This window comes from Lichtheimia ornata, assembly GCF_029851405.1.
Source record: "Lichtheimia ornata isolate CBS 291.66 chromosome Unknown scaffold00082, whole genome shotgun sequence".
Taxonomy (NCBI): Eukaryota; Fungi; Mucoromycota; class Mucoromycetes; order Mucorales; family Lichtheimiaceae; genus Lichtheimia; species Lichtheimia ornata.
Genome location: NW_026695402.1, coordinates 100433 through 119712, shown reverse-complemented (window position 1 = coordinate 119712; position 19280 = coordinate 100433). Strand labels below are relative to the sequence as shown.

The 19280-nt window shown below is 43.4% G+C and overlaps 8 protein-coding genes across 8 annotated transcripts; 4 read left to right on the top strand and 4 right to left on the bottom strand.

Annotated features, from left to right (window-relative positions):
• Positions 1 to 43: 43 nt before the first annotated feature.
• Positions 44 to 5145, bottom strand: O0I10_011116 (uncharacterized protein; the record flags this gene model as incomplete). The annotated part of the gene is made up of 23 exons (XM_058491087.1): positions 44 to 186; positions 243 to 563; positions 620 to 686; positions 748 to 945; positions 1005 to 1216; positions 1265 to 1724; positions 1788 to 1886; positions 1943 to 2038; positions 2089 to 2172; positions 2241 to 2312; positions 2369 to 2428; positions 2477 to 3004; positions 3055 to 3123; positions 3181 to 3228; positions 3292 to 3348; positions 3400 to 3531; positions 3596 to 3643; positions 3701 to 3849; positions 3904 to 4040; positions 4102 to 4183; positions 4243 to 4465; positions 4522 to 4881; positions 4942 to 5145. The coding sequence occupies 23 exons, from the start codon at positions 5143 to 5145 to the stop codon at positions 44 to 46; spliced, it is 3849 nt and encodes a 1282-aa protein (XP_058338182.1).
• A 431-nt stretch (positions 5146 to 5576) lies between these two features.
• O0I10_011115 (uncharacterized protein) lies at positions 5577 to 6859 on the top strand (the record flags this gene model as incomplete). Its single annotated transcript, XM_058491086.1, has 4 exons — positions 5577 to 5795; positions 5867 to 6027; positions 6095 to 6199; positions 6271 to 6859. 4 exons carry the CDS (start codon positions 5577 to 5579, stop codon positions 6857 to 6859), a joined length of 1074 nt encoding a protein of 357 aa, XP_058338181.1.
• A 71-nt stretch (positions 6860 to 6930) lies between these two features.
• O0I10_011114 (uncharacterized protein) lies at positions 6931 to 7233 on the bottom strand (the record flags this gene model as incomplete). The annotated part of the gene is made up of 1 exon (XM_058491085.1): positions 6931 to 7233. One exon carries the CDS (start codon positions 7231 to 7233, stop codon positions 6931 to 6933), a length of 303 nt encoding a protein of 100 aa, XP_058338180.1.
• A 1001-nt stretch (positions 7234 to 8234) lies between these two features.
• O0I10_011113 (uncharacterized protein) lies at positions 8235 to 9068 on the top strand (the record flags this gene model as incomplete). The annotated part of the gene is made up of 2 exons (XM_058491084.1): positions 8235 to 8313; positions 8392 to 9068. The coding sequence occupies 2 exons, from the start codon at positions 8235 to 8237 to the stop codon at positions 9066 to 9068; spliced, it is 756 nt and encodes a 251-aa protein (XP_058338179.1).
• A 705-nt stretch (positions 9069 to 9773) lies between these two features.
• On the top strand, positions 9774 to 10578 carry O0I10_011112 (uncharacterized protein; the record flags this gene model as incomplete). The annotated part of the gene is made up of 4 exons (XM_058491083.1): positions 9774 to 9881; positions 9944 to 10060; positions 10116 to 10258; positions 10320 to 10578. 4 exons carry the CDS (start codon positions 9774 to 9776, stop codon positions 10576 to 10578), a joined length of 627 nt encoding a protein of 208 aa, XP_058338178.1.
• Positions 10579 to 11767: 1189 nt separating this feature from the next.
• On the top strand, positions 11768 to 12752 carry O0I10_011111 (uncharacterized protein; the record flags this gene model as incomplete). The annotated part of the gene is made up of 5 exons (XM_058491082.1): positions 11768 to 11812; positions 11867 to 12010; positions 12072 to 12194; positions 12254 to 12542; positions 12610 to 12752. 5 exons carry the CDS (start codon positions 11768 to 11770, stop codon positions 12750 to 12752), a joined length of 744 nt encoding a protein of 247 aa, XP_058338177.1.
• A 571-nt stretch (positions 12753 to 13323) lies between these two features.
• On the bottom strand, positions 13324 to 14025 carry O0I10_011110 (uncharacterized protein; the record flags this gene model as incomplete). The annotated part of the gene is made up of 3 exons (XM_058491081.1): positions 13324 to 13481; positions 13544 to 13864; positions 13923 to 14025. The coding sequence occupies 3 exons, from the start codon at positions 14023 to 14025 to the stop codon at positions 13324 to 13326; spliced, it is 582 nt and encodes a 193-aa protein (XP_058338176.1).
• A 2065-nt stretch (positions 14026 to 16090) lies between these two features.
• Positions 16091 to 18960, bottom strand: O0I10_011109 (uncharacterized protein; the record flags this gene model as incomplete). Its single annotated transcript, XM_058491080.1, has 12 exons — positions 16091 to 16202; positions 16262 to 16583; positions 16640 to 16808; positions 16876 to 17069; positions 17121 to 17255; positions 17313 to 17452; positions 17512 to 17631; positions 17687 to 17796; positions 17854 to 18065; positions 18128 to 18370; positions 18435 to 18513; positions 18577 to 18960. 12 exons carry the CDS (start codon positions 18958 to 18960, stop codon positions 16091 to 16093), a joined length of 2220 nt encoding a protein of 739 aa, XP_058338175.1.
• Positions 18961 to 19280: the final 320 nt, after the last annotated feature.

Below are 19280 nucleotides of genomic sequence, written 5' to 3'. Positions count from 1 at the left end.
TTTTGAATCAATGAAAATGAAAATATATACACAATGCTACTCCTTATCGCTTGTTGGGGAATGCTTCTGCTTGCTCTGCTGCCTTGCGTTTACGCTCATTTAATCGACCTCGAAGAGCCATTCCAAATAGCTTAAAGCCTGCATCCTTGCCATGTGTATCGAAGAAGTCCTTGTATTCACCAGTAGCTATGATAAGACAAAGGATTAGTACACGTAGTAATCAATGTGAATGTGTTTGTTACCTTGTCCTCGAGGATTGAGCATAATCTCTTCTGGCAAATGACGCAAGGTGTCGGGCATTGATTGACGCACGGATCGATCCATTGTGAGACAAGCTTCGTATGCAGGATGTTGTCTAGTATGTGCTGGCATCGCTTCTAATTCTTTCGTCACTTTCAATGCACTGAACCATTCCTCTTGACTCTCGTAGTAATGCATAAGGGCAAGCTTTGCAATAGGGGATGGCGACTCTTTGCTATGCTTGAGAAATTGCTGGCATCGTTCTTTGGTATACTTGAAAGCTCCAAGCGTTTTGGCATCTTTGGCATCAAACTTCGCATCATCTATTTTTATCCACACAATTAGCTTCATCGTCTAAATAGATATACATGCAACTTACCTTGATACACCCTGTCAAGTATCCATTCTAGACAACGATGCTGCCAATCCATATTCTCCATTGATCCCTACAACATACATTTGTCAATAAACAGACCTGATAGTATCAATCCATTGACACCTGCATACCATGTATTCCAATGCTTCGGCAAGTGACTTATCCCACAATAACTCAACATAGGCCATGGCATCATTCAGCGACCTTTTGGCAATTCCCGTGGTTTGTACAAAGTTGGTAATGTCGCAATGCTTCTCCAGAGTCTTGAGGATCTTGTATTGCAAAGCATCACCCACCCACGCGGCATCCGAGATATACTCCATGGCATCCTATAAGCTGCAATTAGCATACAGAAGCACACATTCGTGAATTCCATGTAACCACTTGCCTTGTATGAACCTTGATCTAGCATGTGATACACCATGATCTTGATTCGCTCATGATCCGATACATTGTCAAGGGATGTCAACGTAGGACCACAATCCACATCTTCCAAAGAAGAAAGGTAGTACAAGGCCTGGCTAGCTTGAGTGCTGTTCTGTGTCAACTTGCCGAGGAGATCAGATGCGTTCTCTTTCAAGTAGGTATCATTGACTATGTCTAAAATGATATCAGTATCATGTATCCTCAATGACAACAGGCACTTACACTGGGGATCAACTTGCTTAAGTAATAGGTCAACAAAGAGGGTGTCATTCACTGCCTTTGGACGCCATTGGTTCAGCTTGTCAGCAAAGTGCTCCATCGAGGGATTCCGACCGACTCCAATGTCACTGAGAGCATCGGGTACAGTTGTTGTCTGCATCGAGAGCTGTTGATTGTCATCCAAGGCACCATTCATTTGAGACGAGTCGAAAGCTGGTGTTGATACAGTGGATTCAAGATGCTGAGTCATGTGACCCTCCAAAGCGTCCGACAAGAGTTTGATGTTGTTTTCAATTGCTGTATCACTCGCCAAAGGAAGGAAACCAGCAAACGAGCTATTCTCACCAGCCAAGGCTTGAACTTGCTCCTCGTCATAGTAATCATCCAAATCATCAAGGAACCCGGTGTTATCCATAGCATTATCCTCCTCCTCCTCTTCTATAGTCGTAGGCATTGTAGTTCCCTATTACCATTGTTCCATACATCAGGACATAGTTCCTTTGCGAGAGCTAGTAGTTGAATTTACCTCTTGGGTATAAATGGGTGTTTCAACCTCGTCAGCAGCTGGTGGATCAGGGATATCAACATTCTCATCGACCGATTCTAAGGCACTGGGTGTGGCATTCTACAATGCGATTTGATGATTGAGAATAACGCACTTGAATTATCTTTATTACTTACCGCTTCATTCATGCCATTGGCATCATTTGATTCTACTTGTGTCAGAGCTTGTGGTTCTTGAGAAATGCTCAAATCCTCCTTGTCCTGGGAAGCAGTCTACACGATCCATGTTAGGATATGATTGGTTTCCAAGAGCAGTGGCTGACCTCGTCGTGTATGGCCATGGATGGAAGGTCTTTTTGGTCTTGAGATGGTGGAATGTTGTCGGGAGTTATTAAAGGATTGTCATCCTGCCCAAGACGAGAAGAGAAATTAGAAACAAACCTCTCTCTCTCGGTAATCATGCCGCCAAACTCACCTGGTCATCAAGGGTATTTAAATCAGGGTATTTTGATTGTGTGCTTTGGCTCTCTTCAAACACGGTATAGGCCTATTACAACCAACACCGTTAATAGGAGCATTGTGACATTATGTGAATGTGCATACCTTTTCAGAGCTGATATCCTGTTTTCCATCAAGTGGCTGTATCGATTCGGATGGCACAATCTACTGATCTATTAGCGTCTTTGTATTCGTCCATTATAATAAACATACCCCATCACTCGCCGAATTGTCATAGCTTCGCTGCGGCTGCGGCTGCTGTTGTTGTGAGGCACCATTCATAACAATCCCAATCTCCTCAACAAGTGTCTGCAGTTGTTGTGGATCGTTTAGCGGTGGTGGTACGGTGCCAAGATCGTCCCCTTTTTTGTTCAAGGGTGCTGCTGCTAGCCCATTTTGCTGTTCATGATCCACATCAATTCGACTGGTATCTTTTTGTTGTTCTTGATTGACTTCAATTTCATCTTCACGTTGGATACTTTGCTGCTCTTGGCCAAACTCGGTAATTTGCTGGGTATGCTGTATGCTGTTGAGAAAGCTGTAAGCTGTACCTTGTAACTCAGGGACTCGTTCCGGTGATGATGTTAATGAACATTGCTCGTTGTCCTCATCTTCTTCCTCTGTATCGATATGTCGCACTACAATTGGCTGACGACGTGCCCTTGCTGCTGTTATCTTTTCTTCAAAGCTATTCTCCTCCTCCAATACATGATGATCGATATCACGGGTATCAGTAGTATCCTACATATGGGATATTAGTATTTGGGTTGCTGTATAGCATAGCTACCTACCTCATGTCGCCGTATGATAGGGAATCGTCTAGAATTGCTGATATTGTCTGGGCTGTATCCATAGCCATCCTTCAAAAAATGATTATGCATTAGGATAAAGTGTAAATCATGTCAAATTACACTTACAGTGTCGCTACCAGCATATCTGGAAATGGGGCTATGGGGACTGACAGCCTAAAATATGGGAATCGGATGAATGAATTATTCGCCTTGCATCAGCGATGCCAATAATCTTACCTCGCTCTCTGTGAAGGATAATTCAGATCGATCGTTTTTGATATCTGGTGTCTCTTCCTAAATTGTGAGTGTTAATAGCATGAATGCAACGACTCAAGAAACACATACTCTATTCGGGGATGCCATGTTGTCATGCTCAAGTTCTTTGGGTGTGAATGTGTTGTCATGTAGGTAATGCTGCGTATCGTTTTGCTGCTTTGGTTGTGGAACGTTGTTCATTATACGGATTCGATCATCATCCTGGTGACGTACAATCGATGTTATTAGCAATGTGGTTCCCTATCACCCTTTGTGAATCCTTTACCTGGCCAGCCATCATAGCTATACATCCTGATCCAAGCTGGAAGAGATCCTGTTACGTATCGTTTGTCAATGCCCATGCTGCCTTTGACATTATCAATCGACTTACCATTATGCCGGATCGACGTGGTTCTTTTACCTTGAACTCAAAGTTGCTACTCTCCAGCCTATATCCCACGTAGATGCAAAAGACTTCCAGGTCGTTGCTGTAGCGTTGTTCACGAAATGCTGCTGTAATCCTGAAATCCTTGTTGGGTCCTATAAATACCTTGTTAGCTGTTTGTCCATGTAAAACAGGAAAAAAAGTCTCACCCTGAGTAAGTCGTAATACATCCAAATCACATAGATGTTTTGTGAGTGAGGGCCGAACACGTAATCCAGACTTGCGACCATTGCCGAATGTTGCGAGGATATTGATCACACCTTGCTTTGTAGGTTTGGTAGAGTTGCTAATGGTATAAAATATCAATATGACGTACCCGGATCATCAACCCACCCTCCCATTCTCACCCTTTGCTCTTGAAGGCATGTTGTCCAACGGCTATTATAGTTCGTGTATCAGCACGCAAAGACGAGAGTAATACAATGGGTGCTAAATGACATGGGACGTTAATAAAAGAGAACAATGGATGTTTCCCCACCCAAACTTACAGGGTTCAAGTTCCATGAACCTTGTCTGGTCACTGCGTGATAGTTCCATCTCCCCAGCATCGGTCTTGGAAACACGAAACGCTATTACTTTGCCTTGGCTTGTACCAAGAAGTACTCGTGGACGGTTGTATCCAGTGCGATTATCTTCCATTCCTCCAACGATCATTGTTGATGCTGTAATATCCTCGTCATCCACAAGCGATGGATCGATGTATTCGTGAGTCTACGAGTAATAAAGTAAGATACAATCTTTTATGGTACATGATCCACAATACATACGTCGAACAAGATTTCATCTGGATAAAGTATCAAAAGACCAATGCATGTTGACCCATCGCTCAAGGTAAAGGCTATCGCATGGCTCCAATCTTCCTTTTCAGGCCGTTTGCTAGCTGAGTTCGTAGTATCCTTGCTGTTGATGGCTGGTGATTTGGGCATGCGCGAAGGTGTTTCTGTAATAGACACTGATGTGATCTTGCTGGTGAAATCGATTGGCAGCTCGATCCGCTTAGTTTGACGAGTCGAAACGTTGTACCAAAATGCGACATAATCATGCTCCTTTCCAGTGCTGCAAATGATGATCAAGATGGGCGTTTTATCCTTTTGCTGGCAATACACAACATGCTGGATGGTGGTCACCTGCAACCCAACACCATAATCAATCTCTGTACACACACTATTATCCTCTCCCCTTCTTACCAAGCCTTCTTCCAACGTCGATGCCTCAATTTCATGTCGAACATGGACTGTAGCGTTGTCATGAGCGATAGTCGTTTCCTCAATTTGCAATGAATGGTCGTTGTAACGGTAACTCAAGAGTGGAGCTTGTTTGTCGTTGTTGGTGGTTGTAGCATGGTCGATGCCAATGAAACCCCCTTTCTTTGCAGATGAGACGGGATTCATGCTTGTATCCAAGTTGAAGTAGATCGATGGGCGGTGTGTTCACGCGTATAACTTGTTCTGGGATCGAGTGCCGAGTAGAGTCGCAACAAGGTTCGGAAGAACAGTCTCGATGGATATGAGCGTGAGAACAAGTAAACGAAGAAAACCGGTAGACGGCTGTTGTTGAAAGACAATCAAGGCAAGAGAGAAAGAGACAAAGAGCGTAAGAAGGCTGCTACTACTGTAAGCGGGATAAGCGGGATTGTGACAGCCGTGTAACAATGGGTCCACTTTATGCAATTCCACCAACTTGTCAATCTCTTGTTTCAGATCCCATTCATTACAAGATCCCAACAAGCAACTTGCCCACCGATAAAAAGGTAATAAAAGGAAGATCCTCGTAAAGAATAGCATCCTCATCATCCATCTCTTTTTCTTTATCCTTTTGAAACATGAGCGATTCGATTACGGCAACATCAAAAAAGAAAAGCAGCCATCACTACGTTCTCGTCAGCTGTGTCGACACTTATGGCGGTCATGCGTTGGCGTACCATTTGGCAACTGAACTCCAACGACGACCAGGAATGCTCAAGAAACATTGGCGTGTGCGTGCTCTCTGCCATAGCCTTGAAGGATTGCAAGATCTCGTGGCCATGGATGTAGACTTGCAGGTACGTCCAATTCATTGTTGTATATACATAGCACTACGATTGGACTTGAATAACATAAAACATCCCTGTAGCAAGTTGATTACAAGAATCCAATGATCCTCAAGGCTCAAATGAAACACGTAAAGTGCGTGATTGTTGTTCCTGACCAAACGGAGTATCGGGTTGTCAATGCATGCAACATCATCGACGCTGCTTCTATGCATGGTGTTAAGCGTATGCAATTGGCTTCACTGTAGGTTACATTGCAGTATGACTCTATATCAAGATACGATGACTTAAACATTTTCACAACATTGTAGTGTCGGCTGTGATTATGCAGGTGAATCAACACCCATGGGCGGCTACAATACTATTGAAAGTCATTTACGCAATGTGTATGCTTATGGTCGCTGGTGTGTCTTTCGGTAAGTTTTGATATACACGAGTAATAGTAGTAGTAGTAGCATGATGATTGACCCCCATTTTATGTTGACAGAGTTCCAATGGTGCATCAACTCTTCTACTTTTGGTCACGCATGGTGACACAAGACAAGTGTGTGGGTATGCCGATATCTCCCGACACCGAGTTTACTGTGATTGATATCCAAGATGTATGCGATGCCATGGTGACCATGTTGCTGAGTCCAAGAAAGCAAGACGTTGACGTAGAAGAAGACCTGTTTGATATTCCAGATGCTGCCGTCAAGCGCATTTACGATTTGACCGGGACATGTCCTTACACAGGAGGTGCGGTTGCCTACAGGCTTAATGAAGCTCTTGGTGGTGAAGCTGGAGAAATCACTTTTCAAGAGCTTGATGAAGAAAGCTTTCGCCACTACCTTGAAAGCCTTAGTCAGCAACACCCACATGCACAAGATCCTCAAGGTCGCCGTGACCCTTTTCGACCTGATCCACGTCGTGTGCTAGTACCTGCAACGATTGATCTAATGATGGATTGTTTTCGCGTGGCTCGAGAGACGAAGCAAATGGGCATTGTCAAAGATGATGCTCGTAACCTTATTGGCCGTCAACCAAAGGATCTATCGCAATTTTTTATTGACAACCAAGACCAATTCAGAGGATGAGAAAATTGACTAGCTATGACGGAATAAAATGAATACTACTCTTCTTCAGCTTTGCTTGGCAAATATCAACATTAAGCGGTATTTGTAGCCACTATCACTGGTGGTGGATCATAGGGTGGGATATATACATCGGGATGTCCATGGTGGGGATGTTTATGATGCTTATTGTTGTAATCTTGTTGCTGATGATGATCGTCACAATGCTCGCAGTAATCTCCATAATCATCATGGCCACCACGGTAGTCTCCGCCATAGTGGTCGTGGTCGTTGTTGTTGTTCTTTTTCTCATCACCAGATGATTGATGATGGTAGGCAAAAACTGTTGACACCGCAACAATGGCCCACACGAGACAAATGATCGACAAGAAGCGCATAGGTAAAAACAAAGCGAGAAAGAAAAAACAAACTTGTGATTTCAATTCGACCGTGCTTTGTTGAAAAATGCCTTTATTTCACATGCTGCACATTGGCTGTTCGTTTGTATGGCATGAAAGTCGGAGATATTTTTGTGTCGATCAATTATGCATCATCCAGGGCAATGCAACATCCCCTTGATGGGTGTAATTTTTTGTTGCACCGCCAAGCTAAAACTACCATACAATCACCGCACGTCATTAGGTATAACATGGTTCACAGAAACTACTTTTCTACATACGTTCCTGCATCAAATGGTGTGAGCGGCATCTCACAACCTGATGGCAGCATCTTCAAAGTACTCGAGTACTACATACATGATGCTGTAATGCTAGCAATCACGACGGCCGAGATATATAAGGAAGACTAATTTTACTTTTAGCATATGCCTCTTATCAAGACCTGCAGTCTATAAGTAAAAGTACATATGCATGTCATCTTTTTACTGCAATGTGATTTCATTGTGGTGGTGATGTGGCCTAGATCATGCGCATAAAGGGTTCTTGTCTCTAGTGCATTCAAGCTAGGGTTCCAGGAGATCACTAGGACAAAACTTATGTAATAAAAAATGATCTTCAATGGCTTGAGTTTCTATCTATAGCGTGATCAATGGAGGAAATGAGGGAGATGGGATCATCATCGATGGGAAAAAAAAGCATCTAGGAGAGCGGGATGGGATTTATTAGATTGCATGACAAGCATTGTAACTCGGGGATCATGCAACTGCGTGCCGTCAAAACGATAGAGTTCTCGACTTATCCGTTTGCCGCAGTTTTCAATGTTGCACGGCCGATCTTGGATGCGATTCGCACATTATTTGATAGACGTTGCTTTTTTGCCTTTTTCGAGATAGACATCCATATTCTCACACAATATGAGCATAAAAGTGAGCGATTTAGGATCGACAGCATAAAAGCCGAGATGAGCGGAGCGTTTTTCACTTTTTTTCTCCTGCAGCATCATGTATTCCAATCGCATTACTCGACAGCTCACGGTCAACTTGGATCAACAGCACATCAATGTGCGTCCTGTAATCAAAGGTTGGTCAAAGATAGCAACACCACCACGCATACGCACATAGACTCATTTTTCCTTTTGGATGATTCATTCCTCTACAGGTGCTATCAAAGAAGCAGCCCACACACTGACATCAGCTTACAACAACGCATCAAGCAATAACAGCGTCCTTGTTGCCAATTCATGGCTATGTCACAGCAGCAGCAAGCATGATGAATTTTTATACGTGCTTTTCAAAAACATTGCGAATGCTGCTACGTTGGCTAGCCGTGATTACGCTATTCAAGTTGAAGGATGCTCAGGCGTTTTGGTGTGGAGCTTACAACGTAAAAGACCTATTCGGGCATGGATACCCCCATGTCTTGGTGGTACTTTGAGATTAGCACGTTTGGTTGGATGGACCTCTGCTCTCAAGAGCGCTATTCAATTTCAACCTTCATGTGCCAAGATGCGACGAAAACTTATGGCCGAGGACGAGGACTACATTACCATCCATTATGTTGGCGTACTACCTCATGAGAGGAACAAAGGATACGGCCGTGCTTTATTGCAACATGTACTTGATAAGGCGGATGCAGCTCATTATGCAGTGTATGCTGAAGTATCGGATGCATACAATGTCGCATTTTTCGAGAAAATGGGATTCATTGTCAGAGCCAATGTTGTGACCAACAACATCCCCGTGTTTCTAATGGTGCGAGAACCAGTCATTAGTCCTCAATCACCATCCCCTATACCCCTTATCATTAGCCCTGGTCGTCGAAGGAACTCGACATAGGCTACTACTGCCACTACCACTACAATGATGATACCAATGTAAATTATGAAAAAGTGAATGATTAAAGGAATAGCTGAACAATGTATACAACAACAACAACATGATGATCGGAACAATTTCATTGTTTGAAGGAAATAGATAGATGATGGCATACGACGTGGTGGATCAAAATAGTAATACTAATAGTTGTCCCGACATCAAAGGCAACACTCATTTCGCCATCTGGTTGGTTGATGGAATGTTTCGAGTTAAGAGAGAGCCGCATACCAATGCATTGTTGTTGTAGCTCATTGACCCACGTGGTGCGTTATCGGATTTGTTGAACCTTATTGTGTGGCTGTCAACACCTTTGTGTTCTAGACAAAAAGGCCCATTCTTCTTCATTACTGCTGCAGCTGCAGCTGCATCTTTAATCCGATACTACCAATTAAAGATAGTGACACTTGCATACTTTTCCACGTGATCTGGATGTTTATTTACCTTCATACACACATGTCAGCCATGCATTTGAGAGGTTAGCACTAGCAGAAAATTAGCGTCACAGGATTTGGCATGCGCGATCGCGCCAAAGTTAAAATTGCATAAATGCGGGTGTTTCACAAGAACCATTTTGAACAGCTCCTTCTGGCAGTTTTATTCAAGGTCGGTATAAACGTGACATACACAGTGTAAAGGTACAAGCTAATGTAGCTCATTTACAAAGCAATGGAATGGGACATTGGAGAGACCAGCTTGAATTCGAGCAATGTAAACCAACAACAGCAACAGCAACAACAACAACAGCCGCAGGCGCAGGAACAACAGCAGCGTCAGGTATGCTAATGATCAGCGAGGCACATGGTACAAGTCGTCTCAATAAGAGCTATATGGTATAGCAAACCAAGAACAACAAGTTGCAAACGATTCGACCGGTGACAATCAAGCAAGTTACAATGGCCACGGCGTACGAGGATGGAAGCGTTGTCTTTATAGATGAGAAGGAGATATCCACAGTAAGTGAGTCTTTTGCTCTCCTATCGCGATTGCATCTTAACATGAGACATCAAGATTACATTTATTGGAGTGATTCGATCCTGTGAAAACTCGTCCACTGGCTACACCTATATTATTGAAGATGGTACTGCGTCCATGCAAGTGCGTCAATGGGATACAGAAGGAGTAGAAGAAGCTCATCACGTGAACGCATTCAGGCAAGTAAAGTGGAGGAAGGGATGAATGATACCTATTCCATATCTAATACCATTTTATTAGAGAAGGGATGTATGTGCGAGTGTATGGTCGAATTCGTCGTTATGATGGCAAAACGAACTGCCTGGCTTTTGCTTTGAGAAGCATCACCGATTTCAACGAGCTCTCGTTCCACTCTATGGAGGCTATGTTGGCACACGCTTCGTCTCGTTCCCATAATGGCATACAAGATGACCGCATGGATAGCAGCTTCACCTCTGGTGTATCATACGAAGGAAGCAGCATGCAATTCAAGTTCTCCTCACGTCATGGTCCATTCTAAACAAGCATCAATGTCAAGACTACTACCCATTGTTATCTCCCACCACCCCCTAAATATGTTATGTATACTTGCTTTCAATGACGATTATGTACTCATTCATATAAAACCAATAACAGAATTGTGTTTATAATCTTGGAAGGGAATATTGAATAAGGGAAGCAAGAAAGGCAAGTGATTAAATGATGTCCACTTTTGTCATCAGGTGCAAAGATCCCCCATTTCATATCCAATGTCCGTGGATTCATTCTCATCATAGTATATGGATCATGTAGACATATGCACTCTCATTAAAACATGGCATTTATCATCATGCAAATGGGGCTGTTTACGAAGCTATGGAAACAGGTGGTGGAGGTGGCAGCTTGAAGTTGATTTGCCGACGGGCAGAAAAAAGTTTTTATCTAGCGGCTGGATAAGCTATTGGCTCCCCCTCTCTTTCTCGTGACATCGACTTTTATTCAACATGGCCCACGGTAACGTCTGGAACTCTCGTCCCAAGCACTATGGCAAAGGCTCCCGTCAATGGTATGTTGGGTGAATGCGCAAATTGGAACTTGCCATCGAGTCAACCATTGGAATTCCCTTGTCAATGGTTAACATTACGTCTTGAATAGCCGTGTCTGCGCTCACACTGCTGCTTTGATCCGCAAGTACAACCTCAACATTTGCCGTCAGTGCTTCCGTGAATACGCCAACGATATTGGTTTCCACAAGGTATGCTAGGTTATTTTTATGAGGGGGTGTAAGAGAAGGAGTAGGTTTTTTGTATACCAAATCTGATCATGTTTTTTTCATTTTCTAGTACCGTTAAGAGGACTAGCAGACCTTGTCAAGGGTATCATGTCGATAGGGCGGATGATGCTACATTTCGCTTGTATGTCGTTGACAATAAAATCATTGTAAGCTGCAGCAATGAAGACCGTTATGAAGCTATTAAGGAGGGATGGGACGGATGCGCTGTGTATAGTAGTAGTCATAGTAGGCGGATAGGGAGAGTGTATATGTATGTTTGTGCTGGTGATGAACAATACCTAATAAAAGCTAGGATATCATTGCATGTGTATGTCTCTTTTTTCATCTTTTTTCTCTTTTATTGGATCTTTTATCCCTCCTCACCCTTCCCCGGTCCCTCACACACATCCACGTCCACGTCCTCATTCCATTCCTTCATCATTCTATACCAACAATAATGCTTAACAATCCAACCATTCACGCTTCAGCAGGCCTTGCAGCAGTAATGATCGAATACGAATGCAACAATGTACCAGCTGCTGATGTCTATTCATAGATCGGTTGGTTGATCATGTTCATCGGTGCCTGTGCAGCCCATGCCCGTGGAGGAGCATGGTGGGTTATCGTCTATCAATTGCTTTTCCTCATTGGATTTTACGTCGTCATATCCAGATCCCTGATAAAGCAATATCGATTTGCTGTACGTGATCAAGTTATCCTGCTACTACTATTATCAGCGAAATTAACACCTTGTAATATAGATCCTCACGTTCTTGGCTATTGGGATAACCATGCTCACCCAGCTTCTTGGAGCCTTTGTGGGTTCTTCTAATGGTGCAGCACAAGCGAGTGCTGCTGGTTCATGCATTTTGATCATTATGCAGGTACAACTCAATTCAGCTCACAAAGCTATCATAGAGACGTATCGCTAATAGCATAGTAGTACTTTTGGGTCTTTGTTATTGGAAGTGAAGAGGATTCAGGTGTTTATCGATGGATATTTGGTCAAACACACCACAACCCAACTGCAACTGGAATTGCAACACCAGCACCTTTCTATGAAACCAAATCAGCCTACAGCGATGAGGTCTACTCTCAGCAACCACAAAAGAACGCCCCTTATCAGCCATCATCCGACGAAGCTATCGCACATGATTCTCCCATGAATAACGAAAGCAGCGTCAATGGGTCTGCAAAGATGGCACGAGATGAGGCAAGAGCAATCCATGCATGTAAGTCCGTTACACAAGACCTGCCAAGCAAGATCAACAATCATAATAACAACATCGGTTTTAAAAGATCGAGCCAATCCAGAGGACCCCAATGAAATTTCATTCGAGAAAAACGAAGTCCTGGAAATCTTGGATCGACATGGCAATTGGTGGCAGGCAAGAAAGTATGATGGCAGTACTGGAATTGTGCCTAGCAACTATGTAAGATGATGAAGGATGGGATGGCGGGGAATAACATCACTGCGTGAAATTGACATACAAGGGGGTTGATTCACCCCTTAACCAGTTTACAACTCCATAGTGCAGCAACATCTCCTTACGTTCGTTTTGATGGCTTCCCCCTTCCTTTCACCTCTAACTTGAGCTGCAGACTCTTGTACTGTCACATCTCCTTATTCCCACTGCTAATAGATTACGAACAAAGAAATACGCGGTTATCAACAAAAGCAATCATTATTTCATTTCTTTTACGTTCTCCGTGATTTAATTGCACGCCATGTGTCATTATAGCAGCACTAAATACAATGAGCACCAAGGGGTGGGATCATGAAAAGATGTCTCTGCACAGGTCAATAACATGGTTTAATGACAGTCATCATCATTGCAGAAAAGGTTGTGGTACTAAAGAACTATAACTATAACAGCGTGTAGAGTTTTAGGCAATAAATGTAAGAAAAAAGAGTCAAGGTGGTGGTGGAAAGGGATGAAAAAAGGAGACAAAGAAGACGGCTTTGTACATGGGTGATCCCTTTTTTCTTTCTTTTCTATAACGACGGCAGGATTACTGCATGAGACCTGTAGTAAATAATGCAAGACCCACAGCAAGACCCAACACCTCCTTGGAAACGGACAAAACGGTGCCTGCATTTGCACCAGGAGCTGTTTGGGAAGCGGATGGCGACAAGCTGCTGCTTGATGGCAAGAGCATAGATGAGAATGCTATATACATGAAATCAACAACGTTAGCCAATCATGGATGTTAACTTTTGATTTCTACTTACAGCTTGGTAGAACGCTTGATGATGGCAAAATTGAGGATGCTGACGCCGATACAGAGGCGGAGATGCTGCTTGCAGCTGAAGAAGCTGACGCGCTAGCAGCTGACGAGATACCACTGCTTGATACTTCAGCAGAAGAAACAGCTGCCGAAGCACTTGCACTTGCACTTTCAGACACAGCTGAAGCTGTAGCGGAAGCTGATGCTGCGTTAGAGGCCGCTGAAGTAGTATCAGCTGTTTGACCATTGGGCCAATGCTTGCTGATACATCCAGAATAGCAATTGCCATCTTGGCAAGTGGATAAACAGCTATGGGTTTGCTCAACTAAAATGCCCCTTTAGCATTGGATCATGTAATAAAAACCCATCTATAAAGTACATACCACATTCGGTCCAGCAGCTAGGATCCGATGAGCTAGTACAACCACATTGGGCGTGAACAGCAGTAGCAGCAAGAGCAAGACCAAGAATTTGATAACCTTTCATGACGACGACGAGGACAAAGAAAAAGTATGGGTGGGAAGAACAAAAGTAGTGGCAAGATGTTAAAAGGACATGTTGTCTTTTTATAATCCAAAATAAAATGTCACTTGTGCCCACAGTGGGCAGCTCCCATGTATATGCAAGTACAATCAACTCCTCGAACCTATCCTTCACACCTCCCGATATCCCTCATCAGTGCTTGTCTCCGATCAATCGGTTACTGTACATACCTCTCCCTCTATTGGAAAATGTCAATCGTTTTTTTTTGTTTTGGTTCGCCACAAACGGAGCTTGCATTACTTCTTTCTTTCTTCTTCGATGCATGTTGCATCTTTGTTTCTTCTCATGTTCTAAATAGGCTAGCGGTAAAAGGTAGTCAAAGTCGTTATCCTCATCTACACATGACCTGGAGGCAGCCTTTTGCCAGCAATGCAGCTTGGCCCCTTGCGTCATTCACGCGTATACATAATAACGCTCATCCATCACATCACGCTATATCGTCTGACATCCCGTAAATGCATGCAAATAAGCCGCTCTTGGTTGTCCGTGATCGGATGCATCCTTCAAGCGCCATTTTATCTATGTACGAAGACCAGCAATGCCGTCTCACTTTGAAAACACACACACGGCGTTAAGCGATCGGAATATCCGTGTCGCCGAAATGTGTCACAAAAAGGCATGAGAGCCAGCATTCTTTACCATGACGATAGGCGTCACTTGCAATCGAGCCACGTGTCATACATCATTTGAAACATTCTGACACGAAAGGATGTGTTGCGTATTGGTCCAGACTAACGTGTTTTGGGTGCAAAAGTGAAGCGAGAAGTAAACATAAGAGCTTGATTGCATAATGCACACAAGAACACAAGCTGCTTCAATCTACCTTTAACGCCGAAGATGTCGTGTCAACATGAGCATCCTATTCCGCCTCACCGATAACGGACATTGTACATAGGGTGAATCGTACAAGTGTACTAGTTCATGGCTTGCCACACTCGTCCGTGCGCTTGGTTTATTATCTTTTCTCACACAACATTGGTTATATCCCACACTTTTGATATCGTGAGTCACTTCAGTATCTTGTGTCACGTTCTATTTGCTATTTTCATTTCTACCAAACTAATGGGGTGCTATCGCGATCCATCTCTTTTGGTTACGTGCCTTGGGTGATGACCAAATAATAGTGGTAGCTGATATGGTGGATCTTCTCGGCAATATTGTGTTTTCAGGCTTCCTCCTTATCACAGCTGGGGCCTGTCTTGCCCTGCAGGCAGGTAATATGAGAGTCGTAAGCTAAGTAATTCAATGCACACACACATCCCCTCTCACACTCTTTCACTCTTCACATACATACAACGCTTGTAAAGGGTGTAATTCAAATCTAGCACGACACGCGGGAAGGACATTTGCACCGTTTTGGTCATTTGGATCAGGGTTGATATGCTGTTTAATATTCTTTGTCATTGATACGCAAGCACTAAAGACACCGTTACCAGATCAAAGCTTGTTGGGTGAGAAAGGGTCGAATTGGATGTGTTGTGATCTCCTTATTCATATCATCCATAGATGCTCCTGGATACGTTTGGATTGGTAAAAGGACTTTGGAAGGGCAAGATGAGCTTGGAGATCACTCATTCTCATGTAGGGGGTCTAATGGGAGCATACTATGTTTTCGCCAATCTCGTTTCCATGCCACGCCTGGGAGCTGCAACATCGCTCAGCATTTTTGTATGCTCACAAGTAGGTAGTAACAATAATTGTGGAACGAAAAAGGAAAAAGAGCAGTGGGTAATTAAAGTGAATAGGTCATCATGGCCTGCATTATTGATCATTGTGCCTTGATGGGTGTTCCTCAACGCGACTTCACTATTTGGCGTATTCTCGCATCTCTTGGTTTGATCCTTTGTGTTTTTATTATAGCCCGATATTAGAAATTACATGAATTGCCCATTTCCCCTCTATTTCCCTTTCTATCATTGTTTTCACATAATGCGACACAAAGAAGCCAATAATTCTCTTTTTCATGCTGTTTTTTGCTTCCGCTACAATGCGAATCAACTTTTTTACATTAATTTTCAGGAGGTGAAAAGGCGCCTGCAACTAAGCAGAGATTTCGTTTTGTGAATTGGGTCTTGTAAACTGGGGTGTTCTTGGTTGGGAATACGCCAAGCTGGTCATGACTATAAAAGACATTTTAAGTATTGATACCACTAAATGAATGAATCCAATGGCTTATTACCTTTCAACGGGTCCCTTTTTACGCTTCACGTCATCTCGCAATTTGTCTTTGGATTCCTTCTTGTCCTTGGATTTGCTGCGTTCACTCTCATCCATTCGTATCCGCTTAGCATCCACGCCTCCAGTGAGTGCTGCCACTGTGCCATCTGATGATGTATCCTTATTGACGTCCCATACGCGCACTGTGCCATCAGCTCCTCCCGACACAAGAACGTTGCTATCAGCGCTAAAGTCCACCGAATAAATGAAGCCGGTATGTCCAGTCATCTTCTTCAATCGTCGTCCTGATCCCAAATCCCAAAGCATAATTGATCGATCCTCGCCTATCCATCAAAGTGATTAACATCCACCCTTACAACGTATCCCTCGTATTTCTTACCTGCGGATGCCATCAATCGACCATTTGGTGATACTGCCACTGTTTTTACAGATCCTGTATGGCCCGTGAAAACCCTCACACACGTGCCTCGTTGTACATCCCACAGACGGCAGGTACGATCGCTTGAACCCGTCACCAAGTATTTTGAGTTGGGGTGGAATTTCACAGTCTAATCCCATAACCAAAATCAGCATCCCACCAAAACCTTTGTATATCGCCATGTGGTAAATACATACATCAACGTCAGAAAGATGTCCTGCAAAGATTCGAAGTGGATGAATATGGTCACAGCTCCAGAGCCGTGCTGTTCGATCATTGGATGCCGTTGCAAAGTAAAATCCATGAGGTCCAAAATCGACATCCCAGATTGGGTAGTTGTGGCCTTTGTAACACACAAGGTTGGAATAGGTTTGAGTGCTCCACAATCGTGCTATAAGATCTGTTAGTCGTTTCATTCACGATTCCAAAGGATAACACAAACCTGTTTTATCTTCTGAACAAGAAATCAGGTACTTGTTGTCGTGGCTAAAGCTTAAACCATAGACCGGCCCTGAATGACCAATAAGGCGTTTGTATTCTGAACCATGTCGTTCCTTGTGTCGATTGAGATCATTCACTAATAAATGAAGCATGAGTTTTCAGGTTTCACGTGTACAATGGTGATAACACTTACGATCATTGACATGTGCAGGGTTGATAGTGTTCCTTAATCCTCGTAGCTTTTCGCCTTTAAGACTCCATATTTTGATAAACGACTCTGAGAAACCACCAGCGACGAGGGATGCATCTTCGGTGATGGAAAGACAATTCAAGCTAGAAAATGATATGTATGAATACCTTGTTGGTAACCCCCATTCAGTGCTTAGACTTACTCATCGTGTGTGTTGTGGAATGTATAGCAGCATATACTTGGCAAGGATGCGCTACCAAGCGAAATTCGTTTCCTCAAGTCCTTCAATGAATCGATTTCCGCTTGGATATCTGTTCCCCTACTACTCAATCTTGATGAATATCCAATCATGATCATTATTGCCATCCTGAACTTACTATTGGGGTAGTGGTATATCTCCAAAAGCGGGACCATCGGCAGTTGCTTCTTGTTTGACCTTCTTGTATGCGTCCAGTAATCCCTTTTCTGCACTTCCATTCACAGCAACCTTTTGAATCATCCATTAGGCTCGATAACGGTCGTCTCTCTATCCCACTCAACCTACATTTTCAGCCGAAGTCTCTTTGTTGCTTGCATCCTGCTCTTTCAATGCTTGCTCCACTTCATCTTTGAATGCCGGATCCATTTGCGTTTCACCAAGTTGTAGTGTTTGTTGATTGAACGATTCAATTTGCTGTGATTCATGTCCAGTAATACCAATAACACCAGTGGCATCATCGGCATCCATTCCCGCATCCAAAAGCTTTCCATGTATCACTGGCATAAATGCATGAGGACCCCATATTATCGAATAGAATACCCCATGCTCCCATTATTACCTTGAATATTGAGATATTGATTCACAATCCGTAAAAGAAGCATATACTTGTTGTCTTGAAGATAATTGAGGAATAGCTCAAATGGGACACCCGACATACGCAAGTAGTACTTGTTGCTGCGATAGAGCTGAGCTAATTCATTCTCTCGTACATGTTCAGGCGTTGTCACCGTCTCGAAGCGATTGATGTCAAGCATGTGTGTCTCGATGTGATCGTTCTTGTAAGTTTCCATGAATTCCTTTGCTGCCAACGTAAAAGGTACATCAGCATCCTGATATCCGATATATAACAAAGCCTTCATCTTTACCTTGTTCCTGCATATTCTTACTGACAAGATCAAGATAGGCATGGATGAAAATGGGAAAGAGGACATTTCGAAGCTCGGGCTATAAGGAAAAATGAATAAATCATCATTGTCGCGCCATACACAGTGCTACCAAGATAGATACCTTGTACCAATCCAATGAGCTTTCGATCCACTTGCGTAGACTGCGGTAGCTCACGCTATACGCGTTGGGGTCTCCCTCCTCGCCGTATTTGAGTACTTGGTTCCCATACGACTTATCCGATGACGCGAGTTCTTGTGATAGCTGATCGAGGGACAATGTGCTGCCGCTCAATTCTTTCATGAAGATAGCCTCTGTTGCTTTGTAACCCTTCTTTTGGAGATAGGATGCCACGATTTTGTCAATGTCGGCCTGTGAAGGCAAGTTGGTGAGAGCTGGAGATCCACGTTGTTGATCGCCACTGTTGCCAGCATTCTGTTGTTGTTGTTGTTGTTGTTGCTTATTATCTGATGGTCCAGGGGTAGCTGAATTCGCTGGGGAACTCATAATGGTGGGTTGTAGCAGTTGTGTGTTTGTGTAAAAGAAAGGGCGAGTGGAGTTACCAAGAGCAAAGATGAAATGCCAGCTTCCCCTTCCTTCCAATTCCCGCTTGACGGACCAAGTCTCAAGTCACAGCTCACTACTCACTATGCGATCATTCATAAATGAAATCTCTCATAGCAACGCCATAAGCAGTTTAGCAACGATCATAGTACAATGTCTTTTTTGCACGTTGAGCTCCAATAGATTCGTATCACACGTTTCCTTCAAATAAAAAACATACAATCATGGCATGTTTTCTATCGATAGCCATCACCGGGTCCCGT